The 13945-nt window shown below is 40.3% G+C and overlaps 1 protein-coding gene across 2 annotated transcripts; it reads left to right on the top strand.

The window, feature by feature from the left end:
- The first annotated feature begins 299 nt into the window (after positions 1 to 299).
- On the top strand, positions 300 to 13357 carry plekhd1 (pleckstrin homology domain containing, family D (with coiled-coil domains) member 1). 2 transcript variants are annotated; one of them, XM_028001326.1, is made up of 13 exons: positions 300 to 1392; positions 3548 to 3641; positions 3724 to 3813; positions 5304 to 5380; positions 5487 to 5578; positions 5650 to 5702; positions 6450 to 6544; positions 6632 to 6725; positions 7145 to 7353; positions 8944 to 9076; positions 10457 to 10601; positions 11189 to 11373; positions 12982 to 13085. In XM_028001326.1, exons 1-13 carry the CDS (start codon positions 1238 to 1240, stop codon positions 12982 to 12984), a joined length of 1425 nt encoding a protein of 474 aa, XP_027857127.1. In that variant the 5' UTR covers positions 300 to 1237; the 3' UTR covers positions 12985 to 13085. The 2 variants fall into 2 exon arrangements, with proteins under 2 accessions (XP_027857127.1, XP_027857126.1); XM_028001325.1 differs by having other exon boundaries at positions 515 to 1392; positions 11189 to 11332; positions 12982 to 13357.
- The last annotated feature ends 588 nt before the right edge of the window (positions 13358 to 13945 follow it).

The following is a 13945-nucleotide window of genomic DNA, read 5'->3' as shown; positions in this document are numbered from 1 at the left end:
TCGTAGATAGGAAAAAAACATGTAAAATTACACCACAATTTTTTTAACATTTTCTAAAAATAAAAAATTAGCATTTTTGAGGCTATAATGTCAAAACATTTGCTAGAAAAAACTCAAATATTTTGAGATTATTCTCAAAAGTTACAAGAAGCAACAAAAAAAAAAAAAACTTGGGAAATTTCTGAGTTTTAAAAATGCTTCCTGACATTTTTGACTTTTCAAAATAAAATTTTCTTAAAAAAAAAGAAAATACATTCTAGAAAATGTTGAGATTTCGAGCTTCATCTCAAAGTTTCTGAGTGTGGTTTTTATTATTATTATTATTATCATGTTCTACTCCTTTGTTTTCTGCCTACATTGGCCCTGACACGCACTCCTTAGTTTATGGATCCAATTTTGGCGCAGGGTCAAATTACAGGACTTCGAAGTCACACCTTAAAATGTTGACAGTGATTCACAAAATCACGGGAAACGACATTAAATTGCATTTTAACATGATTTTTTTTTTTTTTTTTTAGACAAAGTTATATAACTCTGAGACTTTTCCTCTCTGTCCAGGCCGTTTCATCTGGAAGCTCTGCGCGGCTAATGCGTCTCACCGTCCTGGACGCTAAACCCGAGAGCCGCGAGGATCCGCATAATCCGCCGCCCTGCTTCCCACTCGGACACATGTGCTGGGAATTAATCTGATGCTGATGACACTGAAGCTGCATGTCAGCCTCTCCGGTCCCTTTTACTAGAAAGTCCTGCCATACAAACAGATGTCCTCCTCACTCGCTGCTTCTGAAACATACGGATGGAGCAAATGATAAATGAGAGAAAGAGCCAATAGGTCATACCTGCCGGTAGCTGTAATCTGAATAACAGCTTTTACTGGCCGGACTGTATCGACCGGCCTCAGATTTAGCAAATCATTCCTAAAGCTTCCCTCCCTCCCCGATGTGCTCAGGATGCGGCGCGGCTCTGTCCGCCTCCAGCTGATGACCGTATTGGCAGCTGCATCATTCCGGCCTGCTGGGTTATCGGGATTTGCCTCCTGCCCGGGATCGAGGCTGGACGCGCCTGCAGGATCTCTGCGTGTTTGTTTCTGATCGAATGTTGTTGGACTAATTGTTATTGACAGACTTGTGCGACACTTTTTTTTCCTTCCTTTTGTTACATCTATATCTACATTTATTATTTTATTTTATTATTTTTGGCCCCACCCCCCAGGGCGAGGGGAACTCTGTAGAGGGGGATGTTCTCGTCTTCATCCAGACACTCTTTGCTGTCACCCTGGACGTCCATGGAGCAGTCGGACTCCGAAGCGCTGGACATCAGCACCAAGGTGCAGCTGCACGGCGTGCTGTGGAAGAGACCCTTCGGACGGCCGTCGGCCAAGTGGTCCCGCAGGTGAGTGGAGAGGGCCGTGTGCACTGTAAAAACAAAACCAAAAACCAAGCAAACAACAAAAACAAAAAAACCCGTAAATCTCACGGTATACCGTAACTCCGACAGTCGTGGCTCCCAGAATTCCACCGTAAAATTACCGGTGAAAACATTTTATTCTTTCACAGGTGTTTGACGGTATTGGCATTTGAAAAATAAAAATTTACAGTTCAAAATGATGCTGGAGTCGATGTTTTTGCTGTAAAAGCAAACGTTTTAGCTTAAAGGTGGAAAAAAAGTCAAATGTTTTCCCGTAAAATGAACACGAAAACAATGTTTGTACAAATGTAAAAATGTACAAATCACAAATTTCACCGATTAATTTATTAACAGCAACAGTAACAGTAACAGGGTTTCCTCGCACATTACTGTTTATCATGGATATATATATATATATATATTTTACAGTGCGTGTCTCTCTCTTGTTCTTTACTTGCTTTTCTGGGTTATTTCAGGTAGTTGGCTAAATCCTGCATTCGCACTGCATATTAAGGCAAGTCAAAAGCATCTGAGTGGATCTAAAAAATGATTTACTTAAAGAAAATCCGTCACTTAATTTGAATCGAAACGCTATGTAAAGTAAAAATCCTTATTTTGCTCCAGAAACGTGTGACTGCAAAAACATAAAATCTTATGTTCGGTCTAGTTTCCAGTGCAAATATATTTGGAATAAGACAAAACTGACTTGCAAGTAAATTTTCAGCACGATGTAGGGATTTGTTTTAAGTCAATAACTCCTTAATATTGACGATAAAGCACTAGTTATTACTGAAATAGTCTGTCCATGGAACAAAGTATTTTAACTTATTATAAGGGAAAATATCTTGTTCTGTGGACTGATCATTTACAGCTAGTACTTTTTCATCAATACTAAGATATTATTGACTTAAAACAAGCTCCTATATTGTGCTGAAAAATGACTTGCAAGTTAGTTTTGTGTATTCAAGACATCTGTGTGTGTGTGTGTGTGTGTGTGTGTGCGTGTGTGTTCAAAAATGATTGTTTTAATCTCAAGAGATTGAGTTAATAAAAAATAAAAATAAAAAAAACCCTTTTCACTTTTCAGCCATAACGTTATAGCCATTGTTACTTTGTAGTATTTTACTAAATGATATCTGATAACAGTTATTAAGTTGTTCTATTTTGACTTCTTATATTGTCACAATTTAACAATCTAAGGAGAGACTGGGTAAAAAATAGCCTCAATGAAAAGATTCTAATGGCCCCAAATAAATAAATAAATAAATAAATAATATTTTAAGAAGCTGCCATGATTCCCATGGCAACCGGAGAAGCTGCAGGGATACACAACTCAAGTTGAAGAAGGCTTTTGTTGGAAGGAAGCCATAAAATGTCCCATTTAGACATTTTTGGGTCAACGACTGTAAACATACAGCCCGATCTGTAACGGAACGGCTTAAATCCCAGCATAGTCATGTGTTGGAGTGGCCTAGTCAAAGTCCAAAGCAAAATCCAATTGCTCTCTCGCCAAGTGCAGGAGTTTCAACTAAAGGGCCTAAACTGGACTTGTGTGGTAAGGAGAGACTTATGGCCAAAACACAGGAGATTATTTACTTTTGAGGTAGAAATGTCATTAATGGAGGTTATGGTGTTTGTGCGGCACATAGTACGTGTTAGCTTCGAGAGATTACCATCAATCTGATATTTTTCTAAAGCGCATGCTTTTTACTGCTTCGTTCACATTCTAAGGCGTTCAGATTCTCATTCCTAAACTGTCGTTCTGCTTCCATCGTGCTTCGTGATGTTTGTCTGTTCACTTGCGACGACATTTCCTTTCAGATGAGATGAAGAGCTCAAAGAGTTTGATTTAGCGGCGATTGCTAATGCTCAGAAAACAGTAAAGGAGTTGGAATTTAAAGGAAAACTCCTTTAAATTCAATTTAGACGAATAAAGGAATAGATTCCGTCCAATTTTTCTTTGTCTAACGTCGCTTGAAAGCAAAGTTTTGTGCTTTTTGCCGTTCCGTTCCGCTAGCAGAGCCGCCTAAGCAAGGCTGCTGATGTTGGCGCTAAGAGAGCGTCGGCGGATGTCGTTTTCCTTTCGGCCCCCGCGGGGGTTTCACTCACTGCTGCTTTCATTGTCTCCTCGGTACAAAAGATTCTTCATCATCAAAGACAGCTTCTTGCTCTACTACGCAGAGAGCGAGAAGAGGAGCTTCGAGAGCAACAGGTACTTCAACATCCATCCCAAGGTGAGCGAAACGCCCGGCGACGGCCACCGCCAAGTCTCTGAGCTCGTCCTCCTGAAAACGCTCGGTCTGTTTTCTGTGCCAGGGAGTCATTCCTCTGGGAGGATGCGTGGTGTCGACCAACGAGGACATGGGGATGCCCTTCGCCATTGTGGTCAACCTTGAAGATTTTACAGTAGGTTTGAGTTTTCTCTGTAATAGATAAATGCTCCTGTGAGTTGCCTCAGCACCGTTTGGCCAGTTCCTATTACAGTTGATTGGGTTTATTTAAACAGTTTGATTTCCTGGTACCTTCATAATAATAGAATAATACATGCAATTCTCACCAGGGCTGAGGTCGGAGCCAACCCAGAGCCTGCCTCGGCAACATTGCCAAGCAACCTTTAATCTGTGTTTTTGATTGTTATCACTGGTAGATGAACCAGTTGCTTCCACGTTTTCAAACCGTCCAGCCCAAAGCTGTCGCCGTCAAAGTCTAGAAAATTGATTAGGATGATTAGTGAAATCATGAACTTGAAATGACTGGAATGTAAACGGCAGACCGTGGAGGAAATTCAGTTTTTCATCAACATGGGCTGACCAGGTGCGTCTTCCAAAATCAGCGGCTTTAAGGAAACGTGCATCTGCAATTATTGACGGGCCAAATGTCCTCTGGAGAAAAGTTTTACAGTTAGATTCATTTACGTGTCATTTTTACCTCATTTTTGGCGACATTCTACACCAGGACATCATTTGCGATGTCATACTATATACTGTGTCTCATTTCAACCCATTTTTGTCGTCATGGTATATTATCTGTGATTTTACCTCATTTTGGACAAAATCATTGCTACATCATTGGCGACGTACAGTATATACTATATCTGATTCGGCCACATTTTTCACGTCATACTAAACTTAGTGTGTCCTTTTACCTCATTTATCTCATCATACTATTTATCATTTGGCCACATTTTTGACTTTATAGTATGAAATATGATAATATGTGTCAGTTTACCTGATTTGCGCCATAATGTGCTATGTGTCCTTTGGTCTTATCCTATACTTTGGCCTAGTTTCAGTGTTTTACTATACAATGGGTCACTTTACCTAATTTTTGACTTCATATTATATTATTTCTCATTTTGCCTCATTTTCGACATCATACTATTGGTCATTTGGCCTATTTTGTAATGACATATTCGGTGATTTGGCCTCATTTTTGACATCATTCATTGTTCTGGTAAAACACCATTTTCTTCCCTAAGAAATAAAATGAATTATAAAGTTTCTCTAAACAAAATTGTCCTTCGAAAAAGCAGCTAGCTACGACCAAATACACCCGACTGAAGACTTTTGACATCCAGTTTATGGTAGAAAGAAAAAAAGAGAAAGACGATAAATTATTCAAACGGAAATTATTGAGCTTGCTTTAACTCATCATGCATTTAATGGATTTATTGTTCATTGGCCTACTCTCTCACCTCACTATTTTAACTTTTAAGAGTTGACGCAAATATTTAAATCTCCACCTGATTTCAGAATAATAGTTTTAAAAAATCTCTCCGACCCCGGACGTCAGTATTTTACTACCCCACCAAAGACAAAGACAGAAATCCAATGTTTATAATCTCGAAGCCATTACTGACACAGAGCTGATGCTGCGTGCATTACGTCCACCCCCAGGGTACCGTCGTCCTGGCTGCTGAGTCTGAGGAGGAGCAGGTCCAGTGGATAGAGATGCTCCAGGAATCAGGGAAAGTGTGAGTATCTGAAGGCCCTCTGCAGGAATCGAAGTAGTCGATAAAATTATGTCGGGGGTTTTGAATCTTTTCCTCCTCTTTGCAATTTCTTCACGCTGACGGACAGCACGTGGAAGAACTCGCAACTCGGGGAGGCCATGATCGAGAGCCTGGAGGCCCAGGGGCTGCAGCTGGCCAAGGAGAAACAAGAATACCTGGGTAAATATGGGAAAGCTCAAATAAGTAAATAGAGAAAAGGATTTTTTAAAAATGTGTTTGTTTTCTTAAAGATAAACTTCTGGAGGAGACAGAGGAGTTAAGTCACCAAAGAGCACAGAAGGAGGTGAGGTCCTTGTTACTCATGTCGGGGGACACTTAACGCTGCAGTATGTAACTTTGATTTTTAAAAATTAAGTTTTTTTTTTTACATATTTGATAATATGTAAAAAAACCCCATAAAAAAACATGAAGACAGTTAAAACTGTCTCCATGTTGTGACAGCATAATATGGGACAGATAATCTGTGAATCTGAGCTCCTTCGCCTTCTCCCTGGGCCGCTAATGCCGTCAGAAGGAATGCGGCGCTCTCGGTCAAAAATGACCAATCAGAGGCGGGGGGAGGGTTTTAGCGCTGTCAATCATCCCCGTGAATGTGATGTGAAATGTGTTAATGGCGAAGAAACAACTCAACACTACAGGAAAACCACTTATCTGCTGACTGTTAGCCTTACTAGCCACAGCTAGATAACATTGCTAGCTAAGCATTAGCATTCCCGACAGGCATTGCTGATGGGAGAAGCTGTACTGAAGTAGAGATCAAGGAGGGGAGGAAGGACAGAAATGTATGTGGGAGAGCAGCGTACACACGCTTGTGATTGACAGCGCTAAGATCCGCTTCCTGGCTCTGATTGGTTGCCTCTAGTTAGCGCTGAGAGCACAGGGAGATGGCAGAGGAGCTCAGTTGTTTTTCTCGCACAGTTATCTGTCTCATAACGTACTGTCACAGCATAGTGACAGTTTCAACAAGTAGGTCAAATTTTGTATTTTTATAAGCGTTACACGCCGCAGCTCTAAGTGTGCGTCTCTGCAGGAGCTGGAGCGTCTCAACCAGGTCCTGGAAGAGGAGAAGAGGAAGTTTGAGGAGGTGGTTCTGGAGCTGAAGGCGGAGCAGGAGCAGATCAAACTGTAACTAGCTAACGGCTCATTTCGCTTCAGGATTTTCCAGAGCATTTGTCTGAGCGCGTTGCGTGAAAGTGCTTCTTGCCGTTGCAGGGACCTCGATGACACAACTCAGTCGCTGAAAAGTGTTGACCGGGAAAAAGAAGAGCTGAGTTGCTTAACAGATACGCTTCAGAAGTCCATAGAGGTATCTAGTTGTTTTCCAAGATTTTCACAGCAACGCAGTAAATTCTTTACCTCATTCTTAATACGTCTGAGCGCTTGAGAGCTAACCATTTACACACAGTCAGTTACTTCCTCCTTCCAAGGCTTTCCAGATGCTCTCATTGTGTTCAAAGGAACTTTTAACCCCATACATGATGTCCTGAAATGTCGGAGTGTTTTAGAACCTGTTAGAATGAAGCATCCCTGCAAGAACCACGACTTTGTGCGTATTTACATGTCAAGCTTACAAAGTTGGACAGAGTGATTGATCGCGATTAACCACGGCGCCAGAGTGCGATTAATCTGATTTACATTCCTTAGTCGATTAACAGCACCGGTAAAAACCAACGCAACAACCAGAAGCCCAGTGTAAACTATAGAGATGTTGCTGTTTGTTTTCAGGAGCTCTCCCAAGAGAAACAGCGGAGACTTCTGATGCTGGGGGTGAAAGGTCAGGAGGAGAAGGAGGCGGACCGAAAGAGTTCGGGGTCAGCGTGCGAGGACCCTGTGGACGGAGAGGCCAGCCGAGACCCGGAGGTGCTGCAGGACCTGCGGCACATCGAGGAGCAGATGAAGATCCTGCTGAAGGAGAAGGAGCAGGCCGACGAGAAGTGAGCTTTCCCCAGCCCCGCATGTTCTCCTGTCGTAGCAGCGCCGGTCTGCACTAATGGTACAGTGGAAATGTGTATCGATCCGAAGGCAAGCAGCTCATTGACGAGGCGCAGTAAGTGGGGATATTACAGGTTGCTGCTATCGACTGTGAAGCACTAATGCTCCACGAGCGGGTCGGGCCGGCCGCTTTACGACTCCCCATCAGATTCATGTCTTGCTGCGTAAACGCGCCGGGGCTTTTCCTCGCGTGTCCACGAGATCGCATTGATCTCCGCTTGCATGCCACGCATGCGAGTCAAACGCTTTTTAACCCCTCAAGAACTAAAAAGAAATAAAGTCATTCAAGTGGTGTGACTTTATATTTTAAAAACTCTAAAAAAAAACAAAAAATCCCCATAAAACAATCAAACAAATTGATTTGTGAAATCAGAAATAAGTTGTAAAATGATTGCAGATACTTTTTCTTTCTTTGCATGGTAACACTCCTCGTGTCTATCAGAATGGACATTCAATGAGGAAGAAAAAAATCCTACAATTTAATGGTAGAAAGTATTTTCAAAATCTTCGTCCAAACTATGACTAACCTGACTGGATCTTTGTGACCAGGAGAGACGCTGACTGACACAAGAAATAAAAAAGTCAGGAGTCATAACACTATAACACTTGCCAAGCTTCAGATCACTGATAAACGTCTTTATCATCCATCTTTGTTGAAGCCAAGTAGTGTGTGATGCTAACCAACCAATAGGCAGACGCTGAAGTGTTAAGACTCCGCCCCCCTCATTTGCATAAACAGACCGAAATGCATAGAGAAATCGAAAAGTATGAACAAACGCAAAAAAAAAATTCTTGACAAAAACAATGCGTGTATAACAAAAAGGAAAACAATATATATATATATGTACAGTATATACAATATATACAGTACAGACCAAAAGTTTGGACACACCTTTCTAATTCTATGGGTTTTCTTTATTTTCATGATTATTTATTAGGCAAGAAATCCCACTTATTAACCTGACAGGGCAGGTTGACCTATGAAGTGAAAACCATTTCAGGTGACGACCTCTTGAAGCTCATCAAGAAAATGCAGAGTGTGTGCAAAGCAGTAATCACAGCAAAAGGTTGTTACTTTGAAGAAACTAGAATATAAGGGGTATTTTCAGTTGTTTTACACTTTTTTGTTTAGTGCATATTTCCACATGTGTTATTTATAGTTTTGATGCCTTCAGTGTGAATCTGCAATGTCAATAGTCATAAAAATAAAGGAAACTCATTGAATTAAAAGGTGTGTCCAAACTTTTGGTCTGTACTATATATATATATATATATATATATATATATATATATATATATATATATATATATATATATATATATATATGTTTCTGCTTTTATTTTTTAATTATGTCAGTTTTGGTCCTCCATACCACCCAGAAGCTTTACTCAAGTAAGAGTACCTTACTCATACCTCATAATAATATTACTCAAGCAGAAGTAAAAAGTACTTTTTGCTCGGCGCATGTAATCTACTTTATTCAATATGACTGTAAATGAGCTGAGTTCAGTATTTCTTGCTTTCTGTTCAGGCTGAATGACAACGAGCAGCGCTCCAAGCTGCTGCAGCAGGAGAAGGAGTACTTCTCCACCCAGGCCCAGACGCTGCAGCAGTCGCTCTCTCAGCTCACGGTGGACAAGCAGCAGACGGAGGCCGAGCTCAAGGTGACAGAGTACACAGGGCCGGCCCCGGGTGGCGCGGGGCCCGGAGCCGAATTAGATTTGTGGCTCCTTTCCTTTATAAGAACCCCCCTCCCATCCCACTAACGGCGTTTCAACACAGATTTGGTGGAATCTGGGAGAAGGGGCGGGGCTTAAAATGAGTTTAACTTAAAATCAATCAGTGATTATTGTTTGCGGAACAAACTGAGCTCAAACACAAAGATTAAGCTCGTGGCATCAGATTGTATCTATGGCAACACAACAAACAATCAAGATTATTCATAATACTTTTATAAAATAAACTTTCTTTCAGTCTTGAAGGGGCAGTATTACGTGTTATCCAGCCACATAGTATCATTTTGTAACACAATCAAGTAACTATGTTACCTTTATTTATAAAATGTTATATATATCAAATATGTTTTATAAGAAATTTAAAATTGGGCCTGTGTCTCTTTAAGAAACTCCTGCTCTTTCTGAAACTCTGCCTTCAGGAAGTCATCATGACATCGCTCCCCTATTAACCTTTTAACGTTTTGCTGAGAAGCAGCATTGCGCACAGTTCCACCAGGTGATTGCTAATTGCTGCTAGCTAGTCTGAAGGAGCTGAGTGTTGGAGGTGTTGGGTAAAGCTGTGAGGTGGCAGCTTGGAAACTGCGGCTAAGAGGAGGAGCTTTGTCCTCAAAGGCGGGGCTTGGTCCAATCAAGCATGTTGTTCAGCTGAATGATTGCCGTGGGAGGTTAAAGGATTTCTCAGACATGAATGAACAAAATCAAAGCAACACTTTAGGTTTGTTTTTAGTGAGGGAAAAACATTTTAACATGATGTAGAGCTAAAAAAAAAAAGTTGATTTTACGTATTACTGCCCCTTTAAATAAGAAGAAATAAATAATCTCTGCTAAAACAGTCAAATCAAGTTCTCATTAAAACAAATCTAAACATCTTTATCTACAAAACAGATGAAACACTGAGTTCCTTTAAATCCATGCAGGTGATGTTGATTCTATACATTTTATATTCCTAATAAACTATATGTTTTTTTTTTATCAATAATTATTTACTTATCTACTTTTATTTAAGAATAATAATAAAAAAGTATATTTTTTTCTATTTCATAAATTTTATTTAATTTATAATATAGTTGTTTTGTTTTTTTTAAATCACTTTTGGCAAAAAAAAAGACTTAGGCCACTACTTTGGGACAGTGACGATATTTATCGATATAATATGATATAGTATAATGTTTTTTTTTTTTTTAAATCAAATAATTATTTGAAACTACAGTGAAAGTGACTTTGTTTCAAATACATTTATTGAAAGGAACACATTCAAACGGGCTTTTCCATGTCGGTACTGATGGCGGCTTTGCTTTGTGAGGCCAGGCGGAGATCCAGTCGCGCATGGAGCTGGAGCAGAGGCTGAAGCAGGCGGAGGAGGCCCTGCGGGACCTGGAGAAGGGCCTGAACTCGGTGGAGCGGACCAAGGAGAGAGACGAGAAGATGAAGGGGGACGTGACGCAGCTGAGAAGTGAGTGTGTTAGCGATTAGCGCTTGTTTACGTAGCGTTCGCTAATCTCACTTTGTGCTAACGAGCTGCATTAACAGCCCAGCTGTGTGAAGGTCACAGAAGGAGAACTCTGGTCACTGCAGGACGGCCGTATTAAATGTTTACAGGCATTTAGGAGGCTGATGTAGCTTCAGTTAAATGTTAGCTCTGTTAGATATTATCCTCTGCACAGGTAAAGGCTGCTTACTTGTATGATTGTGAACTTTGATGGTGTGTTTCTTTTTTTAAAAATTTTTTTTACATAATCCTCCACTTCTTAATGTTCTTGTGTCATTGCCTGTACTGCCACCTATTGTCCAACCAGTGTAAATTCATGAAGACTTAACTCAATTCTCAGCAGCTAAAAACTGACGGGATATTTCACTCGTCTTCGTTTATGTCGAAACCCTTAGAGGTTAAAAACAAAAGAAAAAAATAATAATTTGGCAGCATACAAATAAAAACTGATTTGATTTGACTGATAAAATAATATTCGCCCTTGTAGGGAAATTTTATTTAAACATTTAAATAGAACAAGTGTGTGTGTGTGTGTGTGTTCGTTCACCCAGAGTTCTTCGAGGAGTGCATCTGTGCAGCGGAGATCGAGGCGAAGCTGCCGGCCATCATGAAGAACGCCGTTTACCTGCACAAAGCCGCCGCGCGCAGGATCAAGAGCTGCCGCGTCCAGAGGAGAGCCTCCAGACGCCACTGGTGTGAGTGTGAGCGTCACACACACTCCACTCACGTTCTAGTGGTCGGTTTCACAAACACAAATCTGACAGCGGTGGCTATGAATGGCTTTCCTGCTAAAATTGGAAAAGAGAAACCAAACACTGCGCAGGATTAACTTGAACTCGGTGAAACACGGTGGTGGCAGCGTAGTACTGTGGATCAATTTGACTGGCAGCCAATCAGGATGAGAATGACATTTAGCTATCCATAAGTTATTTTAACATATATTTTATAGTAGTGATTGAAAACCATGTTGCCTTTTATAGTGAAAAACAATTACAGTTACAAATTCATGATTGAAAAAATGTATTTGATTTTTATTTTAATGTTTTTAATGGATCTTCCACAATATCACTGTGACTTAAAATGATAAATGATAACGAATCGACTAATGATTTAAATATAAATGATGCTGATTTTTGGCAGATTTTTTTTTCATATGATAAATTGATTATCACAGAATGATACTAAAATATACAAGTAATGTTGTCTTTCTCATTAAGTTGGAGTCTGCAAATGTTTTCTGTTTATTTTAAAACATCACAAAAGCTAGAAAATGGGGATTGTTTAGAAAACATTTTTTATAGTAGATAAAAAATGGAGTTACCTTTTGTGGCTGTGAACAAGTTTTATTTAGCTGGACTGAGAGCAAGCGTGGCTCTTAGGATGGTAAAGATTATTTAGATCAAAGCATATCCCTGTGTTAGAATGGTCCAGTTAAAGTCCAGACCTAGATCCACTACACGAGCCGCAGCAGGACTTTAAAACCGATGCTCCGTACTCTGAGCTATCAAAGAACGGGCAAAAGATGTGCAAAGCTAGTAGAGACGTAAAAGACTCTCAGCTGTAATCGACTCAGTACGAACGGATTCCAAACGTTTCAGGTTTTCCTCCGTAAAAAACATTTATTTATTGTTATTTTTTCCTACAGCACACTGAGGTTTGTGGCTGAAACGTGAGGAATGCAGAAGAATTCCCGGAGCCGACTTTAAGGTTCCGGTTTAACTTTAAGGTTCGTCCCTCAGCAGGATGAGGGTAATTGACGTCGGCTTTGTTCTACGACAAACCGTTTGCGGGAGTTTGTTTTTCTTTTTTCCAGCTGTTGGATGATATTCCAGACATGTCATCTTTAGATGTTGCAAGCGACATCTATCTTTACTTTTTTCTTGCTGCCGCCGCAGTCAGAGCGGGATGGCAGAAAAACGGCTCCACATATCGCCGCGTTCGAGCCGTTACTGTTTGGGTTTTTGAACGACGGCGGACGTGCGTTCCGTCTTAATCTTCAGAAAATCTTTTCGCCAATATCGATGCTTCCCGGTCAGTCTCCCGTTCTGTCCTCGGGGGGGCTTTCCCAACAAATATGAATATGATTAGGTTATGTGACTAAAATTTATGATTAGCAATATTTCAACAAATATTGTGGAGAGAAACTGGGACAGAAAACATCTGTGGTGAAAGTGTAGCTTTGGCTTCACCCTGACGATATAGTGCTAGTTTTACTTCAAGTCTTAGAAATCAATCAGAATATGTTTGTCTTATTTGTAAAATGTGAGAATAGAACCGCTAAATATTGTGTAAGAAAAAAAAAAAAAAGTCAGTTTTTTCTGACGAATGGCTTTGATTGTTGCAGTGAAACACTCCAAGTCGTTTGCTTTGGCCGGTTTGGACGACGGCATGGAGGAACTGCGGGCGACGGCTCGGCGGCTGACCTCTGACAGCAGCTTCAGGGAGAGCGTGTACAAGATCGTCGTTCGCAAGGAGGCCGCAAACACCACGATAGACTGAGCGGATAGAAGAAGAAGAAAAAGAAACAAAAACAAATCAGAAATGATCCTTTAGCTTTAATTCCGTCAGCACAGAAATCTGGAAAAGATCCTGATCCCAAACCTTAACGTAAACACACACACACTCACACACACACACACACCTGTTCACCGACGGTTCCAAGTCACTGCAATAATAAAAGGAATCTGACAAGATGAATTAAATAAATTTTAGTCACATAACCTGTTTGTTTGGTTTTGTTTTCTTTGTTGCACTTAAATGTTTCGGTTTACTGAAAAATGTCTAATATCAGACAAAGTGAACCTGGAAAAACAGAAAGAAAACTAGTTCTCATGTTATAACTTCATTTATTTATAGGGAAAAAAAACAATTGTATTTCCGTCACTGTGGACGAACGTATTGCTGGAACCCACTTTCTATAAAACTGCTCTTTTTTAGCCACATGCTAACCTTTTTCTATAGTAGACAGACTCTACAGGAGCCATAGAAATAGAACTTAAAGAGAACATTTGTCTTCTTAGATATTATTTGATCAGTAAAATCAAGGCAGTTTTCATTTACATAGTGCCAAATTACTTTCGTTATAAATATTATTTAATTTTTGAAGTAATGAGCGAATACAGAGAACGCTGCGATATTTAAACCGTTTCATCTGCCGCATCTGGCAAGTTGAGGAGATTGGTAATGTTTATGTGGCCAGAGATGAAAACGAGGTAAACACCCCAGTTCGAAATGTTGTTGCGCTACCTTGTGCCAGACAGGTTGTAGTCCATAAGTTCTTGAGCTTACGTTCTTGTCCAGCTGTGATC

The sequence above is a fragment of the Xiphophorus couchianus genome, chromosome 19, assembly GCF_001444195.1.
Source record: "Xiphophorus couchianus chromosome 19, X_couchianus-1.0, whole genome shotgun sequence".
In the NCBI taxonomy this organism is placed as follows: domain Eukaryota; kingdom Metazoa; phylum Chordata; class Actinopteri; order Cyprinodontiformes; family Poeciliidae; genus Xiphophorus; species Xiphophorus couchianus.
The sequence above is the reverse complement of the archived record's forward strand: the minus strand, read 5'-3'. Positions and strand labels throughout refer to the sequence as shown.